The sequence below is a fragment of the Hypanus sabinus genome, chromosome 4 (assembly GCF_030144855.1).
Source record: "Hypanus sabinus isolate sHypSab1 chromosome 4, sHypSab1.hap1, whole genome shotgun sequence".
Lineage (NCBI taxonomy): Eukaryota > Metazoa > Chordata > Chondrichthyes > Myliobatiformes > Dasyatidae > Hypanus > Hypanus sabinus.
The window spans coordinates 107506269-107530768 of record NC_082709.1 but is presented as its reverse complement, the minus strand read 5'-3'; the positions used below and the strand labels follow the sequence as shown (position 1 = coordinate 107530768).

At 46.2% G+C, this 24500-nt stretch overlaps 1 protein-coding gene across 10 annotated transcripts in view; it reads right to left on the bottom strand.

Moving 5' to 3' along the window:
* enox1 (ecto-NOX disulfide-thiol exchanger 1) overlaps positions 1-24500 on the bottom strand; it is a 516884-nt gene that overhangs the window by 267954 nt on the left and 224430 nt on the right. For 9 of the 10 annotated variants that reach the window (XM_059967825.1, XM_059967822.1, XM_059967817.1 and 6 more), the window contains one exon: positions 9555-9672. The exons of the other annotated variant lie outside the window; for it this stretch is intronic. In XM_059967825.1, the coding sequence (XP_059823808.1) occupies positions 9555-9672 (118 nt within the window). The remainder of the gene's footprint in view (positions 1-9554; positions 9673-24500) is intronic. 10 annotated transcript variants of the gene reach the window in all.

Here is a 24500-nt window from a genome sequence, read left to right as displayed (position 1 = left end):
AACCTTTTTGGAGAAATCCCACACCCTCTTCGTGACTGAAAAGCTTTCTGTTCTCTTTGGATCGCTAGCAATTGCTAAAGAGACTGGCATTCAGATTTGAGATTTGAGGAAGGGAATAGGGTGGGGGTGGGCAGTGGTGGTGTGAGGAGGAACATTTGTTTTTGATCTGGAACTCCTACTGGGTGGTGTGGGGACAATTCCTCCTGATTAGTCTTTCCCGTTGCCCTTTGCTTCCTCTGTTCAGTCAGTCTCCTGCGGCTGGTTGTGACCAGTAATTGCATCATCAACCCTCTAAACCTGAAACTTCACCTCAATAGAACAAAATCTCCACAACTGTCCAAGCACAAATTATCGATATTGACCAAAAAGTCACTCTTCTCAAAGCTGCTGTTAGTGCTGGGGTATGGGCCAATGTTTTGACGTGTCATTTAGAACTGGTTTTCAAAGCACATTCTGTCTGTTGGCTACACATTCAGGCATCAAATGTATCCTGTAAGGTTGTATTACCCTGTTTATTCTGCATACTTTAGACTTAAGGTCAGAAACAATTTGTCAGACACTCTGTCACCAATCAAGAGCTTTTTGCAACTGATTTTAATGCAACAATTAATCCTTAAAAACATGCACTTCACACCAATTTTCTTGCTCGACAGTTCTAGTACTGGCTGTGCTGAACTATCTCTTGTACTTAATGAATTCATTCCCACTTCTCTTCCAGGAATGCTTCACTTGAAGACGTTCACCTTTCCTTTGACTCTCTTGTCTTAGTGTCTCTTTCCCTTCTCCCCCATGAGAAAGCGTTAACCAAAACCTACTCTGGCAGCCATGTCTTCTCCCTTGTCTCCAACGTGACCTGAAACATTCACACTCTCTCTCTTCCCACAGAAGTAGCCTGAACTGCTGAGTATTTCCAGCATTTTCTGTTTTATTTTATATTTATTCCATCTGTATTTTTTTTAATTTGTGCTAAACTATCTGTCTGATTACTATCCCTTACTTTCACCAGGCATAAGAACAATATAATCTCAGTCTTCAAGCAGTGACATTACACAACATGCATCTAAAACTCAAACCTGAAAGTCTGACGAACAGCAAGGTTATTGGTAAGCATATTGGACAAAATATGGACTGTGGATTTATTTCAAGGACAACTATAAATATAATACTGGAATGAAAGATTCAGTACAAAGACAGGCTGGACAATATAAAAGCAGAGTGTACATTTACTACGAGGGATAGCAAAATATTTATTGTAACTTTTGACGGTGGATTTAATACATGGGCAGCCATTTTAGAAGAATTACTTCCCTTTTCATTATCTATGGTACATGGGAGTTATTCAAATTACCCTTGAGAAGAGGGGTCACGAACTGGCTTAGTCCTTCTGCTGAAGATATTGCCAGTGTGTTTGGGAGAGAGTTTTAAGCGTTAACCCCACCAACTCCGAAGGAATGGCAATGCATTTCCAATCAGGATGTTGTGACTCCGGGGAGAACCTGCAGGTGCTGGTATCCCCCAATGCCGTCAGTCCTTACTCTTCCTGGCGGTGGAGGTCGTGGATTTGGGTGGTTCTGTCAGGGTAACTGTGGTAAATGATACACATTGCAGCTACTGTGTGCTGGTGGGAAGGGCTCCGTGTTTGGGTGGGGAGGGGAGGGGTAGGGGCAAACTGATGAAGCTGCTGCTTTATTCTGGATGGTGTTGAATTTCTTGAAAGGGGTTGGCACTGCACACATTCAGGCCAGCGAGGAGCATTCATCGCGCTTCCTGCCTCACACTTTGTAAAGGGTCAAAAGCCAAAAGCTTTACGTTGAGTCACTCGGTGTAGGAGTCCCAGCTCCTGCACTTATGCCACTGGTGCAGCTGAAATTCTGCTCCATAGTGAGTACCGGGTGGCTGATGCCTCAGATTGATAGTAAACGTCCAAAGGGAGTGTTCAGGGTCTCTCTTGTTGGAGATGGTGTTTGCCACGCGCTTGGTCCTTGCCAGATCTGTTAACACCAAGTTTGAGCACACACCTATAATACAGTTTACGTGTGGGTTTAATCCAAGGACTACAGTTTCATTGAACTTACTGTTTTCACAGAAAGTGGTGAATCTGTGGAATTTTCCACCAAAAGATGACGTGGAGACCATCTCATTACGCATACAGGATCTAAGGCACCGTTAGATAGATTTTTGCACAGTAGGAGAATCGAGGGTTCTGGGGAAAAGGCGGGCAGGGTAGGTGGCGCTGAGTCTCAGCCACCATCTTATTGAATGGCAGAGCTGGCCTGACAGCCCAGACGGCCGACTCCTGCAACTACTGCAGATCTTACGCTCTTACAGCCGGCTGTAGATTAATGAGGAGGGCAGAGCACAGAAATCTTACAAAGACAGCCTTCAAAATCAGACAAAGACTGTCTATTCTAGCCACGAGGGCTGACCTGTTGATTTAATCAGGGTTGATTTATTACAGATTTGACTGTAGGTTTAATACAAGGGGAAAATGTAAATTGAACAGGAGTTGTCAGTGACAGTTGCACTGTGTTCTGTAGTTGATTGGCACTGCCATTAGCAGCCTGGTGGTTCTGTTGTACAGCTGACTGCAGGCAATCTGTTCAGTCCTTCATTCTGCTATACACCATAAATTTTCAAGTATATCCCAGCGAATCTATCCACATCTCAGCTCGACAGCTTCCCCTCCACATGCCACACCATTACCTCCAGCCCTCTGTAAGCTGCCCCTCCACATGCCACACCATTACCTCCAGCCCTCTGTAAGCTGCCCCTCTGCATGCCACACCATTACCTCCAGCCCTCTGTAAGCTGCCCCTCTGCATGCCACACCATTACCTCCAGCCCTCTGTAAGCTGCCCCTCCACATGCCACACCATTACCTCCAGCCCTCTGTAAGCTGCCCCTCCACATGCCACACCATTACCTCCAGCCCTCTGTAAGCTGCCCCTCCACATACCACACCATTACCTCCAGCCCTGTAAGCTGCCCCTCCACATGCCACACCATTACCTCCAGCCCTCTGTAAGCTGCCCCTCCGCATACCACACCATTACCTCCAGCCCTCTGTAAGCTGCCCCTCCGCATGCCACACCATTACCTCCAGCCCTCTGTAAGCTGCCCCTCCACATGCCACACCATTACCTCCAGCCCTCTGTAAGCTGCCCCTCCACATGCCACACCATTACCTCCAGCCCTCTGTAAGCTGCCCCTCCGCATGCCACACCATTACCTCCAGCCCTCTGTAAGCTGCCCCTCCGCATGCCACACCATTACCTCCAGCCCTCTGTAAGCTGCCCCTCCGCATGCCACACCATTACCTCCAGCCCTCTGTAAGCTGCCCCTCCGCATGCCACACCATTACCTCCAGCCCTCTGTAAGCTGCCCCTCCGCATGCCACACCATTACCTCCAGCCCCCTGTAAGCTGCCCCTCCGCATACCACACCATTACCTCCAGCCCTGTAAGCTGCCCCTCCACATGCCACACCATTACCTCCGCCCTCTGTAAGCTGCCCCTCCGCATACCACACCATTACCTCCAGCCCTGTAAGCTGCCCCTCCACATGCCACACCATTACCTCCGCCCTCTGTAAGCTGCCCCTCCGCATGCCACACCATTACCTCCAGCCCTGTAAGCTGCCCCTCCACATACCACACCATTACCTCCAGCCCTCTGTAAGCTGCCCCTCCTCATGCCACACCATTACCTCCAGCCCTCTGTAAGCTGCCCCTCCACATACCACACCATTACCTCCAGCCCTCTGTAAGCTGCCCCTCCACATACCACACCATTACCTCCAGCCCTCTGTAAGCTGCCCCTCCTCATGCCACACCATTACCTCCAGCCCTCTGTAAGCTGCCCCTCCACATACCACACCATTACACCTCCAGCCCTCTGTAAGCTGCCCCTCCGCATGCCACACCATTACCTCCAGCCCTCTGTAAGCTGCCCCTCCGCATGCCACACCATTACCTCCAGCCCTCTGTAAGCTGCCCCTCCATATGCCACACCATTACCTCCAGCCCTCTGTAAGCTGCCCACTGCAATATCATGCCAACGTCTGACGATCTCTCACCAAACCCTTGGTCCCTCAGCAACTTCTGGAATTTTAGACCGTGAGTCCACCATTCAGGATTGGTTGGGTTGAAATCTCCTCTGTCTCAGCACCAGAAAGACTGAAGTCTTGAGCTGCAACCAGTTTGCCAGGTGTTGCTTCCATCAGCCTCTTTGATCAACTCACACAAAGTGCTGCAGGAACTCAGCAGGCCAAGCAGCATCTATAGATATAAGTACAGTCGACGTCTCGGCCAGAAACATCAGCTGGCTTTTCCATAGATGCTGCGCGGCCTGCTGAGTCCCTCCAGCATTTTGTCCGTGTTGCTCGGATTTCCAGCAACTGCAGATTTTCTCTTGTTTGTGGCTTTTTATCACCCTCTTTTGGTGTCACATGAGCCTTCACTAAACCACTGTTTCCCATTCCCAATATCCAGTTTGAGCATGCCTACTGCTGAAACCATCATCCAGTCCTTTGCCAATTCTAGACTTAGTAACATCAACACACCGCAAACGGCTGGTAGATTGTATAAACCATGATGTCCAAACTTCTATCTCTGAGTAAATCCATTCGCCCATTACTTCAGAGCTTGTTGACGTACTACACACTGGCTGACATCTCTGCTTCAAATCCTGATGTTTGCTTCCCAGGTCTCAGCCCTCCATCACCTGGATATCTATGCACTCCCAAGTTTAATCTCACCTCCCAAGAATCAATCTGCTGTGCCTATGGTACTCTCTCTCCTGTATGATCTTCCTCGGGCTGGGAGGCGAGCTCTGTACACAGTATTCTAGGGCCTAACACAATTGCAGAGCAGTGTCGATTAATTTAACCTTTTCTGATGGTGTTCTATCTGTAACTTCCTTATCAAGTTTTCTTACTACAAAACGATAATTACAGGTGTCCCGCGTTTTTCGAACGTTTGCTTTACGACAGCTCACTGTTACGAAAGACCTACATTCCCTTTTATGAAAAAAAGATGCCCGCTTGATACGTGTGCTTACCCCGAGAAAGACTACAATGACCGTGAAGCCGTGTGCGGGCAGTTGTGTGCACATGTGTGTACATGTGTACGCGCCGATTTTTTTTTCTCTCCAAATCAATTTTGGCTCGCTGTATTCCCGAGTTTGATAAGTGAAACTACACCGTACGTACAATATTTCTACTTTGTATAGGCTGTATATTTATCATATCATTCCTGCTTTTACTATATGTTAGTGTTATTTTAGGTTTTGTGTTATTTGGGTTGATTTGGTGAGTTATTTTTTGGGTCTGGGAACGCTCACAAATTTTTCCCATATATCCCACTTTGCGATGTTTCGGCTTACGAACGGTCTCATAGGAGTGCTCTACCTTTGAATATTGGGGGAAACCTGCAACACCTCACCCTTTGACAATTTGCCTCACTCTCTCTCTTTGTAGCTCATTGAATGGGGGAATGATGTGGTTTTTGACTGGATTATATAGTTGCAAGTAATACAGAACAAGAGCAAATTCAAAATGCACAAATTACAGACTGAAGATGCTGGAATCCGGAGTAGAAACACAAGACGCTTGCTGTACCCAGTGGGTCAGTCAGTTTTCACTGCAAGAATTAGAAGCAGGGCATTGCTACTTTTCAGACCTGCCCCATCATTCACTAAGATCGTGACTAACCTTGGACATCAGTGTTACATTTGTGCTTTAAATCCATTTTGCCTGATACCCAACAACCATCAATCTCTGTCCTGAATCAACTCCGTGATGAGTTGTATTGGGAGAAAATTCCAAAGATACACCACCCTCTGTATGAGGAGATTTCTTCCAATCTCAGTCCTGAATGACAGGCTCCTTACTTTGAGCACCTACGATTCCTTGTCGTAGACACTCCTGTATCCACCCTGTCAAACCTGACAAGGTATCTCATATATTTCAATGACATCACCTCTCATTCTTCTAAATTCCAAAGGGCAAGTCCAATCTGCTTAATCTCCCTCAAAGCACAACACCCATGCTCAAGGAATCCATTTAGTGAATCTTTGATACACTGCTTTTCGATAAAGTGTATCCTTCTTCAGTCAAGGAGACCAAGTGCATTCTCATCAGGGCACTAGGTGACTGCTATAAGATATTTGAATTCCTGCAATTAAATCCTCTTGCATTAAGGGCCAACTTACACATTGCCTTCCTAATGACTACTTACACTCAGTGATTTGTGTCAGGAGACACTCCGGCCCTTATTGACACCAACAGATTCCAATATTTCACCACTCAGGTAATAATTTGCTTGTCAATTTTGTTCCTTTTAAAGCAGATGATGCATTTTCTCACATTGTGTCCTGCTTAACATGTCCACATCCCCATAAAACTCTCTCATCCTTTTCACAAACCACACCTATCCTGTTAGCATCAGCAGTACCGTGCCTACAAGACATTTGATCCTTTCCCTGATGCAGATTGGGAAGCGCTGGGGCCCAAGCAACATGCCTTGCAAATGCTTCACTGGCCTCGGGCTCCAAACCCAAAAACAACCCAATGTGATGGAACAGGGGCTGAGAAGGGCAGACAGCCACAGTCAGAGGATTTTTTTCACACTAACGTTGGAGCTTTGCAATACCAGGGAACTTGATGTTAGGCGTACAAAAGACTCTTGATATTCTGTCTCAATCCAGATGATAGTGAAAATGAAGCTCAGATACTCGTACATAAAATCTGTACCAACATCCAGGGACCTGTTCAATGAGTCAGTGACCACCCTCTCACAGAAACTGGACACAATCCTTTGTTAGTTTTGTTGCTCTCACAAGGGAGGTGACAGTGTGGTTGTGAGATTGGAGGTTAATACCACACGGCACTGTCCTACATTTGGATGGAGTGGACCTGGCGGACTGCATGACGTACTGTCTCCTCCTCTCTGTAACTGTAATTCGCAATGAGCATTACAAACTTCAACCCCTCTTACAGTCCAAAAGTGTCTGGCTGAATCGAACAGTGGCTTAAATAACCGTGACCTCAATTCCACATTTTATCTGACTCCCTTGTGCCACCCCTCCTTCGATAAGCTGTCATTTATTTACGTGTGAATCTAAGATGAAAATGGGTCTGGGAGAATCTTGGGACCTGTTATGTGGCGTCAGCATCGAGGGAAGCCATCACTATCATAGAAACTTGGAAAACCTGCAGCACAATACAGGCCCTTCGGCCCAGAAAATTGTGCCGAACATGCACTTACTTTAGAAATTACCTCGGGTTACCCATAGCCCTCTATTTTTCTAAGCTCCATGTACCCATCCAGGAGACTCTTAAAAGATCCTATTGTATCCACCTCCACCACCATTGCCGGCACCCCATTCCACGCACTCACCACTCTCTGCGTAAAAAACTTACCCCTGACATCTCCTCTGTACCTGCTTCCAAGCACCTTAAAACTTTACCCTCTCGTGTTACCCATTTCAGCTCTGGGAAAAAGCCTCTGACTATCCACACGATAATGTCCAGGACACTCACACCCAATGGCAGGAGCCGTTAGTGACTGGTCCAAATGAGCCACCGTCCAGTGTGCAGAGATGGCAAGTGACCCACCCCACTGGGAAAAATTCTGTCAGTGTACTCTGCAAGGTAATTAAATATGAACATTACATTATTGTAATTAGGCAGGAGAGCTCAGAACATCTTCCAATGATCTGTATGCACTGAGTGCTTTCATTAGATACAACAGGAATTTAATGTTTCCCAACCACCTGCACATCTTACAATGTTCAAAACTCCTAAAACTTGTTGACATTTCACTAACCTTCAGAAGAATCCTCTTTGACATCATGAGAATTTAAAGCAAACAATTCACTCGATTGAGACCTGAACATTTTCCACTGCGATCTCATTGAGGGACCAGTTATATTTGAAATGCAGCATCAAAGTCAAGTTCCACAAGCAATGAGCAGAGGGAATCAATGGCTTTCATAAGATATCAAAGTCTCCTAATTACATTTCATTCCTCATTGATTTCTCCGATTACGTCTGCCTTTCTGGAAGTCCGCAGTGAGCGAAAGGCTTTTTAGTTTGGGTTCTGTGAAAGGAGCAGTAATTGAGTTTGAACAAGTTTAGAGCTAATTACGTAGATGCTGTGAGCAGGAAGCTAATGGAACTGGAGTCACCACCGTGTTACTGTGGTCTGGAGTAATCTGCTAATCTAATCCCTCAAGTATGCATCCGACACAATTCTCAGAGTCATAAAGAGCTGCAGCACAAAATAGGACCTTCAGCATGCTGAGTGCTTGCCAACCAGCAAACATTATAATGCATTAGTACTATTTTTTATTTTCCCTATTTCCGTATGTTATGAACTCCCCACCGATTCTGCACATGGCGTGACTTAGTACACAGTGAACCTGTGGGATGTGGAAAGTAACCGGGACATGCTGTGACAATCCTTCAGGAGTGATCTACCATTCTGTTGGAGTGGTGGGTTACCGCGATAAACCTTTGCAAAATACCATGATAATTGACTGCGTTGGCCATTTATAATTCACTGCTCTGGATCTCTGCTGATCTGGGAGTTGTCCCTTTAAATGGTGCATGTCCTTAAACACAGACAGCTGGCTGGGCAGTGGAGTCAAATGCTGGTTTCTCCAAGAGCTCTGTCCCCACTGGCCAGGAAGGAACTGACATCAGAGTCGTGCTCAATAAAACGAGTGAATGAGGCCACTGAGGAGTTAGACTCTGCAGAGGTGAGAATGGAGCCTACCAGCAGGGACACACTGCGCAACCATAGTCAGAGGTTTGCATTTCTTTCTCAACATGGCTCCAATATTTCATGAGCTCACAGCTGATCTGCGGCCATTTAGAAGTAGGTGGCCAGCATCCAATTTGCCACTGAAATCATTTTCCAGACCTGTCCATAACCTTTTAATGAGTTTAGGTAGTGACTCAGGCCCCAAGTCTCTTTGGGACCTTCAACGCTTCCGACTATTCACCATTAGAAAGTATTTTGCTCAATACTTTTCAGGTCCATTGCTAATTTTGAAATCCGTTGACCTGATTTCTCCTTCTGTAAATTCTCATGCCCAGACCACAGTATCATGACACTGTAAAGGGACAAATTCCTTTATAGAAAAATAGTCCTTTTCTGGGATCTGGGAATTGCCAACAAGGCCAACATTAGCGCAATGTGTATTAGTTACGTACATGACAAAGCATACTGAAAATCACTATGAATGAATTTCAGAAAATGAATGTTCAAGAACTGCCAATGGCATGCATTACAAAATACCAGCAGCATCCTAGGCAATGAGGCACGCTCCTTCTCAATGGCTCAACTAGTGGTATTGCACGGCCAAGAGAATTCAAGGCTCACACTGGTAACTTTGTTTACGGTCATGAGGGAAGTTCCCCGAGACCAAAGTGACAATAACATGAAAAAATTTTCACTTTCTGAATTGCTGTTAGAACCATGACATTAGCTCAAAGCCTTCTACTTTACTTCAGTTAAATGTCATGAATGGAAATAGCCAGGAAGAGCTTACCTGATTCATCTGCACTGGGGCTCTTAGATGGGCTTTCTTCACAGTCGTCATCAGACATTTCCATCTCTTCTTCGTGACGAATTCCCATAAGTTCCTCACTGTGTGCATTTCTGACCTCCTGTTGTTGAAGAGGGATTCATGCATGAACATCAGGCAGCCAACATGTCACCTTACTTCAGAATAAGGACACCTCCTAGCTGGGTACAATAATGTTCTTTGCTGATCGCAAACAGGGATTGGCTAACTGTTGTTAGGTGTTCTGCTATCGTAAGTGATCTAGAGGTGAGACTGGCTACGTTTTTGATGTCATGACTGTTCTCAGGGTAGGGATTGGTTGCATGCTGCTAAGTGCATTATATCATAAGTAACCTACAGATTGGATTGGCTGTCCGTTGTTAGGTACTCAACACGACGGGTTATGTTACTTTACTTTCTCATGTAGTTTCTGTGTTGGTTGCAAAGCCAGGGCATCTGTCTATTTGATGGATGAAGTCACAATCGTAGAATCACAGAGGTACACACCACGGACAAAGACCATTCAGCCCATCCTGTCCATGCAGGTTAGTGCATAGTCATCCATATTGTTCCCATCTTCCAGCACTTTCTATGCTTGTGCAAGTGAAGTCCTTGACTGCTTGTCCAGACACTTGTTAAATACTGTTAGCAAATCTGCTTCCACTGTTCTCTCAGCCAGGCACCCGCTACCCAGAGAGAAATAAGTCCCCTTCAGATCCCCCGAAATCTCAAAAGCATTACCCCAAATCTACTTTACTGGTTTTATTGTCCTCTGATAAGAACAAATGCTTCCTGCAGCCTACTTTATCTCAACCCCTCAATTTTATACACCACAGTCATGTCCCCCTTGACTGCCTCCACTTGGGGGAAAGCAGTCTCTCTCAGTAAGTTAAACTCTCAACCCTACACGACCTCCTGGTGAATCTCCTCAGCACCCTTCCTGCAATGTGGTAAGCAGAGGTGACTCACCTTCTGCACGGTCGCAGTCACGTTGACGGTACTCCCATAGGGTTGTGGGTACAGAATTCACCACTTAGACCCATCAGAGGTTCATGTCTAAGTCAGGACATTGTACAGACATGGGCTGGGACTGCAGAGTGGTACAGGCAGCACCATGACTCTGCAGGTTACCTCCCTTTTACTAGGAGGAAGAGGTGGCGTGTGAGGGAGGTGCTGTCAGAGTAGCCTGGGAGAGGAATTGGGGTGAGTTTTGTAGATGGATCATACCTCAGCCATTGTGTGTCAGTGGTGAAGATGAGGAACGTCTATGGTGGTGGATGCAGAGTCAATCAAGCAAGCTGCTTTGTTTCACACACTGTCGGAACTGCACACATCCAGACGACAGCGAGCATTCCTTCACACTACGGGTGGTGAGAAAGCCCAATGACTAATTCAAGGAGGAATTACATTTCCTGAACATGGATCTTCATCTCCAAAATCCGATACATCCTCTAGCTGGGATTCAGACTGATCGGCGGGGAGTCAGTGTTACGGATTCCCACCGGCTGCCCCTCTCTGTCAGGGCTGAGTCATTCATATTGTTTCATATTTACATTTCCTTTTACACAGGGAGGAGGCCATTTGGCTCGTCATGCCTATGGCGACTCTCAGACAATCCCATCAGACCTCTCTGCAACTTCCTCTTTCTCACACTCCCATCAACTCTCCCCAGGTTCTACTCTCGCCCACCTGCTCTAGGAGTGATGTAGATTTACCAACTAATCAACCATCCAGCAGGGCTTTGGGAAGCTGGGCCACCTCGGGGGAAATCTATGCAGGTACAGTGAGAATACTGATAGCATTGGTCAGGACTGAACTGGGGTCCCTGGAGATGAACTGGGCTCCCTGGAGCTCAGCTGGGGTCACAGGAGCTGAACTGGGGTCCCCGGAGATGAACTGGGCTCAATGGAGCGGAGCTGGTGTCCCTGGAGCTGAGCTGGGGTCCCAGAGATGAACTGGGCTCAGTGGAGCTGAACTGGGCTCCCCAGAGCTGAACTGGGGGTCCTGGAGATGAACCAGGGTCCCTGGAGATGATCTGGGGTCCCTGGAGCTGAGCTGGGGTCCTGGAGATGAACTGGGCTCAGTGCAGCTGAACTGGGCTCCCCAGAGCTGAACTGGGGTTCCTGGAGATGAACCAGGGTCCCTGGAGATGATCTGGGGTCCCTGGAGCTGAGCTGGGGTCCCGGAGATGAAATGGGCTCAGTGCAGCTGAACTGGGCTCCCCAGAGCTGAGCTGGGGTCCCAGGACCTGAACTGGGGTCCCCGGAGATGAACTAGGCTCAGTAGAGCTAAACTGGACTCAATGGAGCTGAGCTGGGGTCCCTGGAGCTGAACTGGGGTTCCTGGAGATGAACCGGGGTTCCTGGAGATGATCTGGGGTCCCTGGAGCTGAGCTAGGGTCCCCGGAGCTGAGCTAGGGTCCCTGAAGATGAACTGGGGCCCCCAGAGCTAAACGACTCCCTGAAGCTGAACTGGGGTTACTGGAGATGAACCAGGGTCCCTGGAGATGATCTGGGGCTTCTGGAACTGAACTGGGGCCCCTGGAGCTGAACTGGACTCCATGGAGCTGAACAGGGGTCCCTGAAGCTGAGCTGGGGTCCCTGGAGCTGAGCTGGGGTCCCTGGAACTATGAGGCAGCTTCACTACCTGCAACAGACATCTTGACACCTTCACCTCAGTGCAGAACACCCAGCCTCAGTCCAGCTCCTGACATCATGAGGGTTGAGCCTTCAGACCCTGAGGTCATTACCGGTGGGGCAGTCAGTGGATGTGAATGGCACCATTCTTGCTGGAGATATCAGGCATCAGTCACCTGAGTGTACAGCGAGATGGTCCAGGCTTTGCTCGCAGGGCGTAGAACGAGGAGTTGTGCACGGAACCAAGTCTGGCACAGTCATCAGCAAACTTCCTCAATAGAGACCATAAAACCGATGTGTGAATGACAGTTTAAGCACTGGGCCAAATCAAGGTGACAGGTTCCAGGCCTCAGAGCGTATCGAAGCAACAGAACATGATGTTTGGATGACAATTTAGGCATCGGGCCGGATCAAAAAGGTCGGAATGTCGGGGGCTGAGGCAAGAGACGGCCCACTTCAGCTTGGTGCTCTGTGCATGACCTTTACTCTTTACTAAGGGAATGGGGACAGACTCTTTACTAAGGGAATGGGGACAGACTCTTCACTCTTTACTAAGGGAATGGGGACAGACTCTTTACTAAGGGAATGGGGACAGACTCTTTACTCTTTACTAAGGGAATGGGGACAGACGCTTTACTCTTAACTAAGGGTATGGGGACAGACACTTTACTCTTTACTCAGGGAATGGGGACAGACTCTTTACTCTTTACTAAGGGAATGGGGACAGTCTCTTTACTAAGGGAATGGGGACAGACTCTTTACTAAGGGAATGGGGACAGACTCTTTACTCTTTACTAAGGGAATGGGGACAGACTCTTTACTAAGGGAATGGGGACAGACTCTTTACTCAGGGAATGGGGACAGACTCTTTACTCAGGGAATGGGGACAGTCTCTTTACTAAGGGAATGGGGACAGACTCTTTACTCAGGGAATGGGGACAGTGTTTTTACTCTTTACTCAGGGAATGGGGACTGACTCTTTACTCTTTACTAAGGGAATGGGGACAGACTCTTTACTCAGGGAATGGGGACAGACTCTTTACTAAGGGAATGGGGACAGACTCTTTACTCTTTACTCAGGGAATGGGGACAGTCTCTTTACTAAGGGAATGGGGACAGACTCTTTACTCTTTACTAAGGGAATGGGGACAGACTCTTTACTAAGTGAATGGGGACAGTCTCTTTACTAAGGGAATGGGGACAGTCTCTTTACTAAGGGAATGGGGACAGTCTCTTTACTAAGGGAATGGGGACAGACTCTTTACTAAGGGAATGGGGAAAGACTCTTTACTCTTTACTAAGGGAATGGGGACAGACTCTTTACTAAGGGAATGGGGACAGACTCTTTACTCAGGGAATGGGGACAGACTCTTTACTAAGGGAATGGGGACAGACTCTTTACTCTTTACTAAGGGAATGGGGACAGACTCTTTACTAAGGGAATGGGGACAGCCTCTTTACTCTTTACTCAGGGAATGGGGACTGACTCTTTACTCTTTACTAAGGGAATGGGGACAGACTCTTTACTCAGGGAATGGGGACTGACTCTTTACTCTTTACTAAGGGAATGGGGACAGTCTCTTTACTAAGAGAATGGGGACAGACTCTTTACTAAGGGAATGGGGACAGACTCTTTACTCTTTACTCAGGGAATGGGGACAGACTCTTTACTCTTTACTAAGGGAATGGGGACAGTCTCTTTACTAAGGGAATGGGGACAGACTCTTTACTAAGGGAATGGGGACAGACTCTTTTCTAAGGGAATGGGGACAGACTCTTTACTCTTTACTAAGGGAATGGGGACAGACTCTTTACTCTTTACTCAGGGAATGGGGACAGACTCTTTACTCTTTACTAAGGGAATGGGGACTGACTCTTTACTCTTTACTCAGGGAATGGGGACAGACTCTTTACTCTTTACTCAGGGAATGGGGACAGACTCTTTACTCTTTACTAAGGGAATGGGGACTGACTCTTTACTCTTTACTCAGGGAATGGGGACAGACTCTTTACTCAAGGAATGGGGACAGTCTCTTTACTAAGGGAATGGGGACAGACTCTTTACTCTTTACTAAGGGAATGGGGACAGACTCTTTACTAAGGGAATGGGGACAGTCTCTTTACTCTTTACTCAGGGAATGGGGACTGACTCTTTACTCTTTACTAAGGGAATGGGGACAGACTCTTTACTCAGGGAATGGGGACAGACTCTTTACTAAGGGAATGGGGACAGACTCTTTACTCTTTACTAAGGGAATGGGGACAGACTCTTTACTAAGGGAATAGGGACAGACTCTTTACTAAGGGAATGGGGACAGACTCTTTACTAAGGGAATGGGGACTGACTCTTTACTAAGGGAATGGGGACAGACTCTTTACTAAGGGAATGGGGACAGACTCTTTACTAAGGGAATGGGGACAGACTCTTTACTCTTTACTAAGGGAATGGGGACAGACTCTTTACTAAGGGAATGGGGACAGACTCTTTACTAAGGGAATGGGGACTGACTCTTTACTCTTTACTAAGGGAATGGGGACAGACGCTTTACTCTTTACTAAGGGAATGGGGACTGACTCTTTACTCTTTACTAAGGGAATGGGGACTGACTCTTTACTCTTTACTAAGGGAATGGGGACAGACGCTTTACTCTTTACTAAGGGAATGGGGACAGACTCTTTACTCTTTACTAAGGGAATGGGGACTGACTCTTTACTCTTTACTAAGGGAATGGGGACAGACTCTTTACTAAGGGTATGGGGACAGACTCTTTACTAAGGGAATGGGGACAGTCTCTTTACTCTTTACTCAGGGAATGGGGACAGACACTTTACTCTTTACTAAGGGAATGGGGACTGACTCTTTACTCTTTACTCAGGGAATGGGGACAGACTCTTTACTCTTTACTCAGGGAATGGGGACAGACTCTTTACTCTTTACTAAGGGAATGGGGACTGACTCTTTACTCTTTACTCAGGGAATGGGGACAGACTCTTTACTCAAGGAATGGGGACAGTCTCTTTACTAAGGGAATGGGGACAGACTCTTTACTCTTTACTAAGGGAATGGGGACAGACTCTTTACTAAGGGAATGGGGACAGTCTCTTTACTCTTTACTCAGGGAATGGGGACTGACTCTTTACTCTTTACTAAGGGAATGGGGACAGACTCTTTACTCAGGGAATGGGGACAGACTCTTTACTAAGGGAATGGGGACAGACTCTTTACTCTTTACTAAGGGAATGGGGACAGACTCTTTACTAAGGGAATAGGGACAGACTCTTTACTAAGGGAATGGGGACAGACTCTTTACTAAGGGAATGGGGACTGACTCTTTACTAAGGGAATGGGGACTGACTCTTTACTAAGGGAATGGGGACAGACTCTTTACTAAGGGAATGGGGACAGACTCTTTACTAAGGGAATGGGGACAGACTCTTTACTCTTTACTAAGGGAATGGGGACAGACTCTTTACTAAGGGAATGGGGACAGACTCTTTACTAAGGGAATGGGGACTGACTCTTTACTCTTTACTAAGGGAATGGGGACAGACGCTTTACTCTTTACTAAGGGAATGGGGACTGACTCTTTACTCTTTACTAAGGGAATGGGGACTGACTCTTTACTCTTTACTAAGGGAATGGGGACAGACGCTTTACTCTTTACTAAGGGAATGGGGACAGACTCTTTACTCTTTACTAAGGGAATGGGGACTGACTCTTTACTCTTTACTAAGGGAATGGGGACAGACTCTTTACTAAGGGTATGGGGACAGACTCTTTACTAAGGGAATGGGGACAGTCTCTTTACTAAGGGAATGGGGACTGACTCTTTACTCTTTACTCAGGGAATGGGGACAGTCTCTTTACTAAGGGAATGGGGACAGACTCTTTACTAAGGGAATGGGGACAGACTCTTTACTCTTTACTAAGGGAATGGGGACAGACTCTTTACTAAGGGAATGGGGACAGTCTCTTTACTAAGGGAATGGGGACAGACTCTTTACTCTTTACTAAGGGAATGGGGACACTCTCTTTACTAAGGGAATGGGGACAGACTCTTTACTAAGGGAATGGGGAAAGACTCTTTACTCTTTACTCAGGGAATGCGGACAGACACTTTACTAAGGGAATGGGGACAGACTCTTTACTAAGGGAATGGGGACAGACTCTTTACTCTTTACTCAGGGAATGGGGACAGACTCTTTACTAAGGGAATGGGGACAGTCTCTTTACTAAGGGAATGGGGACAGACTCTTTACTCTTTACTAAGGGAATGGGGACTGACTCTTTACTCTTTACTCAGGGAATGGGGACAGACTCTTTACTCTTTACTAAGGGAATGGGGACAGACTCTTTACTAAGGGAATGGGGACAGACTCTTTACTCTTTACTCAGGGAATGGGGACAGACTCTTTACTCTTTACTAAGGGAATGGGGACAGACTCTTTACTCAGGGAATGGGGACAGACTCTTTACTCTTTACTAAGGGAATGGGGACAAACTCTTTACTCTTTACTAAGGGAATGGGGACAGACTCTTTACTCTTTACTAAGGGAATGGGGACAGACTCTTTACTCTTTACTAAGGGAATGGGGACAGACTCTTTACTCTTTACTAAGGGAATGGGGACAGACTCTTTACTAAGGGAATGGGGACAGACTCTTTACTCTTTACTAAGGGAATGGGGACAGACTCTTTACTCAGGGAATGGGGACAGACTCTTTACTCTTTACTAAGGGAATGGGGACAGACTCTTTACTCTTTACTCAGGGAATGGGGACAGACTCTTTACTCGTTACTAAGGGAATGGGGACAGACTCTTTACTCTTTACTCAGGGAATGGGGACAGACTCTTTACTCTTTACTCAGGGAATGGGGACAGACTCTTTACTCTTTACTAAGGGAATGGGGACAGACTCTTTACTCTTTACTCAGGGAATGGGGACAGACTCTTTACTAAGGGAATGGGGAAGGACTCTTTACTCTTTACTCAGGGAATGGGGACAGACTCTTTACTCTTTACTCAGGGAATGGGGACAGACTCTTTACTCTTTACTAAGGGAATGGGGACAGACTCTTTACTCTTTACTCAGGGAATGGGGACAGACTCTTTACTCTTTACTCAGGGAATGGGGACAGACTCTTTACTCTTTACTAAGGGAATGGGGACAGACTCTTTACTCAGGGAATGGGGACAGACTCTTTACTAAGGGAATGGGGACAGACTCTTTACTCTTTACTAAGGGAATGGGGACAGACTCTTTACTAAGGGAATGGGGACAGACTCTTTACTAAGGGAATGGGGACTGACTCTTTACTCTTTACTAAGGGAATGGGGACAGTCTCTTTACTAAGGGTATGGGGACAGACTCTTTAGTCTTTACTCAGGGAATGGGGACAGACTCTTTACTCAGGGAATGGGGACAGACTCTTTACTAAGGGAATGGGGACAGACTCTTTACTCTTTACTAAGGGAATGGGGACAGACTCTTTACTAAGGGAATAGGGACAGACTCTTTACTAAGGGAATGGGGACAGACTCTTTACTAAGGGAATGGGGACTGACTCTTTACTAAGGGAATGGGGACTGACTCTTTACTAAGGGAATGGGGACAGACTCTTTACTAAGGGAATGGGGACAGACTCTTTACTAAGGGAATGGGGACAGACTCTTTACTCTTTACTAAGGGAATGGGGACAGACTCTTTACTAAGGGAATGGGGACAGACTCTTTACTAAGGGAATGGGGACTGACTCTTTACTCTTTACTAAGGGAATGGGGACAGACGCTTTACTCTTTACTAAGGGAATGGGGACTGACTCTTTACTCTTTACTAAGGGAATGGGGACTGACTCTTTACTCTTTACTAAGGGAATGGGGACAGACGCTTTACTCTTTACTAAGGGAATGGGGACAGACTCTTTACTCTTTACTAAGGGAATGGGGACAGACTCTTTACTCTTTACTAAGGGAATGGGGACAGACTCTTTACTAAGGGTATGGGGACAGACTCTTTACTAAGGGAATGGGGACAGTCTCTTTACTAAGGGAATGGGGACTGACTCTTTACTCTTTACTCAGGGAATGGGGACAGTCTCTTTACTAAGGGAATGGGGACAGACTCTTTACTAAGGGAATGGGGACAGACTCTTTACTCTTTACTAAGGGAATGGGGACAGACTCTTTACTAAGGGAATGGGGACAGTCTCTTTACTAAGGGAATGGGGACAGACTCTTTACTCTTTACTAAGGGAATGGGGACAGACTCTTTACTAAGGGAATGGGGACACTCTCTTTACTAAGGGAATGGGGACAGACTCTTTACTAAGGGAATGGGGACAGACTCTTTACTCTTTACTCAGGGAATGCGGACAGACTCTTTACTAAGGGAATGGGGACAGACTCTTTACTAAGGGAATGGGGACAGACTCTTTACTCTTTACTCAGGGAATGGGGACAGACTCTTTACTAAGGGAATGGGGACAGTCTCTTTACTAAGGGAATGGGGACAGACTCTTTACTCTTTACTAAGGGAATGGGGACTGACTCTTTACTCTTTACTCAGGGAATGGGGACAGACTCTTTACTCTTTACTAAGGGAATGGGGACAGACTCTTTACTAAGGGAATGGGGACAGACTCTTTACTCTTTACTCAGGGAATGGGGACAGACTCTTTACTCTTTACTAAGGGAATGGGGACAGACTCTTTACTCAGGGAATGGGGACAGACTCTTTACTCTTTACTAAGGGAATGGGGACAGACTCTTTTCTCTTTACTCAGGGAATGGGGACAGACTCTTTACTCTTTACTAAGGGAATGGGGACAGTCTCTTTACTAAGGGAATGGGGACAGACTCTTTACTCTTTACTAAGGGAATGGGGACTGACTCTTTACTCTTTACTCAGGGAATGGGGACAGACTCTTTACTCTTTACTAAGGGAATGGGGACAGACTCTTTACTCTTTACTAAGGGAATGGGGACAGACTCTTTACTCTTTACTCAGGGAATGGGGACAGACTCTTTACTCTTTACTCAGGGAATGGGGACAGACTCTTTACTCTTTACTAAGGGAATGGGGACAGACTCTTTACTCTTTACTCAGGGAATGGGGACAGACTCTTTACTCTTTACTCAGGGAATGGGGACAGACTCTTTACTCTTTACTAAGGGAATGGGGACAGACTCTTTACTCTTTACTCAGGGAATGGGGACAGACTCTTTACTAAGGGAATGGGGACAGACTCTTTACTCTTTACTCAGGGAATGGGGACAGACTCTTTACTCTTTACTCAGGGAATGGGGACAGACTCTTTACTCTTTACTAAGGGAATGGGGACAGACTCTTTACTCTTTACTAAGGGAATGGGGACAGACTCTTTACTCTTTACTCAGGGAATGGGGACAGACTCTTTACTCTTTACTCAGGGAATGGGGACAGACTCTTTACTCTTTACTAAGGGAATGGGGACAGACTCTTTACTCTTTACTCAGGGAATGGGGACAGACTCTTTACTCTTTACTCAGGGAATGGGGACAGACTCTTTACTCTTTACTAAGGGAATGGGGACAGACTCTTTACTCTTTACTCAGGGAATGGGGACAGACTCTTTACTAAGGGAATGGGGACAGACTCTTTACTCTTTACTCAGGGAATGGGGACAGACTCTTTACTCTTTACTCAGGGAATGGGGACAGACTCTTTACTCTTTACTAAGGGAATGGGGACAGACTCTTTACTCTTTACTCAGGGAATGGGGACAGACTCTTTACTCTTTACTAAGGGAATGGGGACAGACTCTTTACTCTTTACTAAGGGAATGGGGACAGACTCTTTACTCTTTACTCAGGGAATGGGGACAGACTCTTTACTCTTTACTCAGGGAATGGGGACAGACACTTTACTCTTTACTAAGGGAATGGGGACAGACTCTTTACTCTTTACTCAGGGAATGGGGACAGACTCTTTACTAAGGGAATGGGGACAGACTCTTTACTCTTTACTAAGGGAATGGGGACAGACTCTTTACTAAGGGAATGGGGACAGACTCTTTACTAAGGGAATGGGGACAGACTCTTTACTCTTTACTCAGGGAATGGGGACTGACTCTTTACTCTTTACTAAGGGAATGGGGACAGTCTCTTTACTAAGGGTATGGGGACAGACTCTTTAGTCTTTACTCAGGGAATGGGGACAGTCTCTTTACTCTTTACTAAGGGAATGGGGACAGACTCTTTACTCTTTACTAAGGGAATGGGGACAGACTCTTTACTAAGGGTATGGGGACAGACTCTTTACTCTTTACTAAGGGAATGGGGACAGACTCTTTACTAAGGGAATGGGGACAGACTCTTTACTCAGGGAATGGGGACAGACTCTTTACTCTTTACTCAGGGAATGGGGACAGACTCTTTACTCTTTACTAAGGGAATGGGGACAGACTCTTTACTCTTTACTAAGGGAATGAGGACAGACTCTTTACTCTTTACTAAGGGAATGGGGACAGACTCTTTACTCTTTACTAAGGGAATGGGGACAGACTCTTTACTCTTTACTAAGGGAATGGGGACAGACTCTTTACTAAGGGAATGGGGACAGACTCTTTACTCTTTACTAAGGGAATGGGGACAGACTCTTTACTCTTTACTAAGGGAATGGGGACAGACTCTTTACTCTTTACTAAGGGAATGGGGACAGACTCTTTACTCTTTACTAAGGGAATGGGGACAGACCCTTTACTCTTTACTAAGGGAATGGGGACAGACTCTTTACTCTTTACTAAGGGAATGGGGACAGACTCTTTACTCAGGGAATGGGGACAGACTCTTTACTCTTTACTAAGGGAATGGGGACAGACTCTTTACTCTTTACTAAGGGAATGGGGACAGACTCTTTACTCTTTACTCAGGGAATGGGGACAGTCTCTTTACTCTTTACTAAGGGAATGGCGACAGACTCTTTACTAAGGGAATGGGGACAGACTCTTTACTCTTTACTAAGGGAATGGGGACAGACTCTTTATTAAGGGTATGGGGACTGACTCTTTACTCTTTACTCAGGGAATGGGGACAGTCTCTTTACTAAGGGTATGGGGACAGACTCTTTACTAAGGGAATGGGGACTGACTCTTTAATCTTTACTAAGGGAATGGGGACAGACTCTTTACTAAGGGTATGGGGACAGACTCTTTACTAAGGGAATGGGGACAGACTCTTTACTCTTTACTAAGGGAATGGGGACAGACTCTTTACTAAGGGAATGGGGACAGTCTCTTTACTAAGGGAATGGGGACAGACTCTTTACTAAGGGAATGGGGACAGACTCTTTACTCTTTACTAAGGGAATGGGGACAGACTCTTTACTAAGGGAATGGGGACAGTCTCTTTACTAAGGGAATGGGGACAGACTCTTTACTAAGGGAATGGGGACACTCTCTTTACTAAGGGAATGGGGACAGACTCTTTACTAAGGGAATGAGGACAGACTCTTTACTCAGGGAATGGGGACAGTCTCTTTACTAAGGGAATGGGGACAGACTCTTTACTCTTTACTAAGGGAATGGGGACAGACTCTTTACTAAGGGAATGGGGACAGTCTCTTTACTCTTTACTCAGGGAATGGGGACTGACTCTTTACTCTTTACTCAGGGAATGGGGACTGACTCTTTACTCTTTACTCAGGGAATGGGGACAGACTCTTTACTAAGGGAATGGGGACAGACTCTTTACTCTTTACTCAGGGAATGGGGACAGTCTCTTTACTCTTTACTCAGGGAATGGGGACTGACTCTTTACTCTTTACTCAGGGAATGGGGACTGACTCTTTACTCTTTACTCAGGGAATGGGAACAGTCTCTTTACTCTTTACTAAGGGAATGGGGACAGTCACTTTACTCTTTACTCAGGGAATGGGGACTGACTCTACTCTTTACTCAGGGAATGGGGACAGACTCTTTACTAAGGGAATGGGGACAGACTCTTTACTCTTTACTCAGGGAATGGGGATAGTCTCTTTACTAAGGGAATGGGGACAGACTCTTTACTCTTTACTAAGGGAATGGGGACAGACTCTTTACTAAGGGAATGGGGACAGTCTCTTTACTAAGGGAATGGGGACAGACTCTTTACCAAGGGAATGGGGACAGACTCTTTACTCTTTACTAAGGGAATGGGGACAGACTCTTTACTAAGGGAATGGGGACAGACTGTACTCAGGGAATGGGGACAGACTCTTTACTCAGGGAATGGGGACAGTCTCTTTACTAAGGGAATGGGGACAGACTCTTTACTCTTTACTAAGTGAATGGGGACAGACTCTTTACTAAGGGAATGGGGACAGTCTCTTTACTCTTTACTCAGGGAATGGGGACTGACTCTTTACTCTTTACTCAGGGAATGGGGACAGACTCTTTACTCTTTACTAAGGGAATGGGGACAGACTCTTTACTCTTTACTAAGGGAATGGGGACAGACTCTTTACTCTTTACTAAGGGAATGGGGACAGACTCTTTACTCTTTACTAAGGGAATGGGGACAGACTCTTTACTCTTTACTAAGGGAATGGGGACAGACTCTTTACTCTTTACTAAGGGAATGGGGACAGACTCTTTACTAAGGGAATGGGGACAGACTCTTTACTCTTTACTAAGGGAATGGGGACAGACTCTTTACTCAGGGAATGGGGACAGACTCTTTACTCTTTACTAAGGGAATGGGGACAGACTCTTTACTCTTTACTAAGGGAATGGGGACAGACTCTTTACTCAGGGAATGGGGACAGACTCTTTACTCTTTACTAAGGGAATGGGGACAGACTCTTTACTCTTTACTAAGGGAATGGGGACAGACTCTTTACTCTTTACTCAGGGAATGGGGACAGTCTCTTTACTCTTTACTAAGGGAATGGGGACAGACTCTTTACTAAGGGAATGGGGACAGACTCTTTACTCTTTACTAAGGGAATGGGGACAGACTCTTTACTAAGGGTATGGGGACTGACTCTTTACTCTTTACTCAGGGAATGGGGACAGTCTCTTTACTAAGGGTATGGGGACAGACTCTTTACTAAGGGAATGGGGACTGACTCTTTACTCTTTACTAAGGGAATGGGGACAGACTCTTTACTAAGGGTATGGGGACAGACTCTTTACTAAGGGAATGGGGACAGTCTCTTTACTAAGGGAATGGGGACAGACTCTTTACTAAGGGAATGGGCACAGTCTCTTAACTAAGGGAATGGGGACAGACTCTTTACTAAGGGAATGGGCACAGTCTCTTTACTAAGGGAATGGGGACAGACTCTTTACTAAGGGAATGGGGACAGACTCTTTACTCTTTACTAAGGGAATGGGGACAGACTCTTTACTAAGGGAATGGGGACAGTCTCTTTACTAAGGGGATGGGGACAGACTCTTTACTAAGGGAATGGGGACAGACTCTTTAGTCTTTACTAAGGGAATGGGGACAGACTCTTTACTAAGGGAATGAGGACAGACTCTTTACTCAGGGAATGGGGACAGTCTCTTTACTAAGGGAATGGGGGCAGACTCTTTACTCTTTACTAAGGGAATGGGGACAGACTCTTTACTAAGGGAATGGGGACAGTCTCTTTACTCTTTACTCAGGGAATGGGGACTGACTCTTTACTCTTTACTCAGGGAATGGGGACTGACTCTTTACTCTTTACTCAGGGAATGGGGACAGACTCTTTACTAAGGGAATGGGGACAGACTCTTTACTCTTTACTCAGGGAATGGGGACAGTCTCTTTACTCTTTACTCAGGGAATGGGGACTGACTCTTTACTCTTTACTCAGGGAATGGGGACTGACTCTTTACTCTTTACTCAGGAAATGGGGACAGACTCTTTACTAAGGGAATGGGGACAGACTCTTTACTCAGGGAATGGGGACAGACTCTTTACTAAGGGAATGGGGACAGACTCTTTACTCTTTACTAAGGGAATGGGGACAGACTCTTTACTAAGGGAATGGGGACAGCCTCTTTACTCTTTACTCAGGGAATGGGGACTGACTCTTTACTCTTTACTAAGGGAATGGGGACAGACTCTTTACTCAGGGAATGGGGACTGACTCTTTACTCTTTACTCAGGGAATGGGGACTGACTCTTTACTCTTTACTAAGGGAATGGGGACAGACTCTTTACTCAGGGAATGGGGACTGACTCTTTACTCTTTACTAAGGGAATGGGGACAGTCTCTTTACTAAGAGAATGGGGACAGACTCTTTACTAAGGGAATGGGGACAGACTCTTTACTCTTTACTCAGGGAATG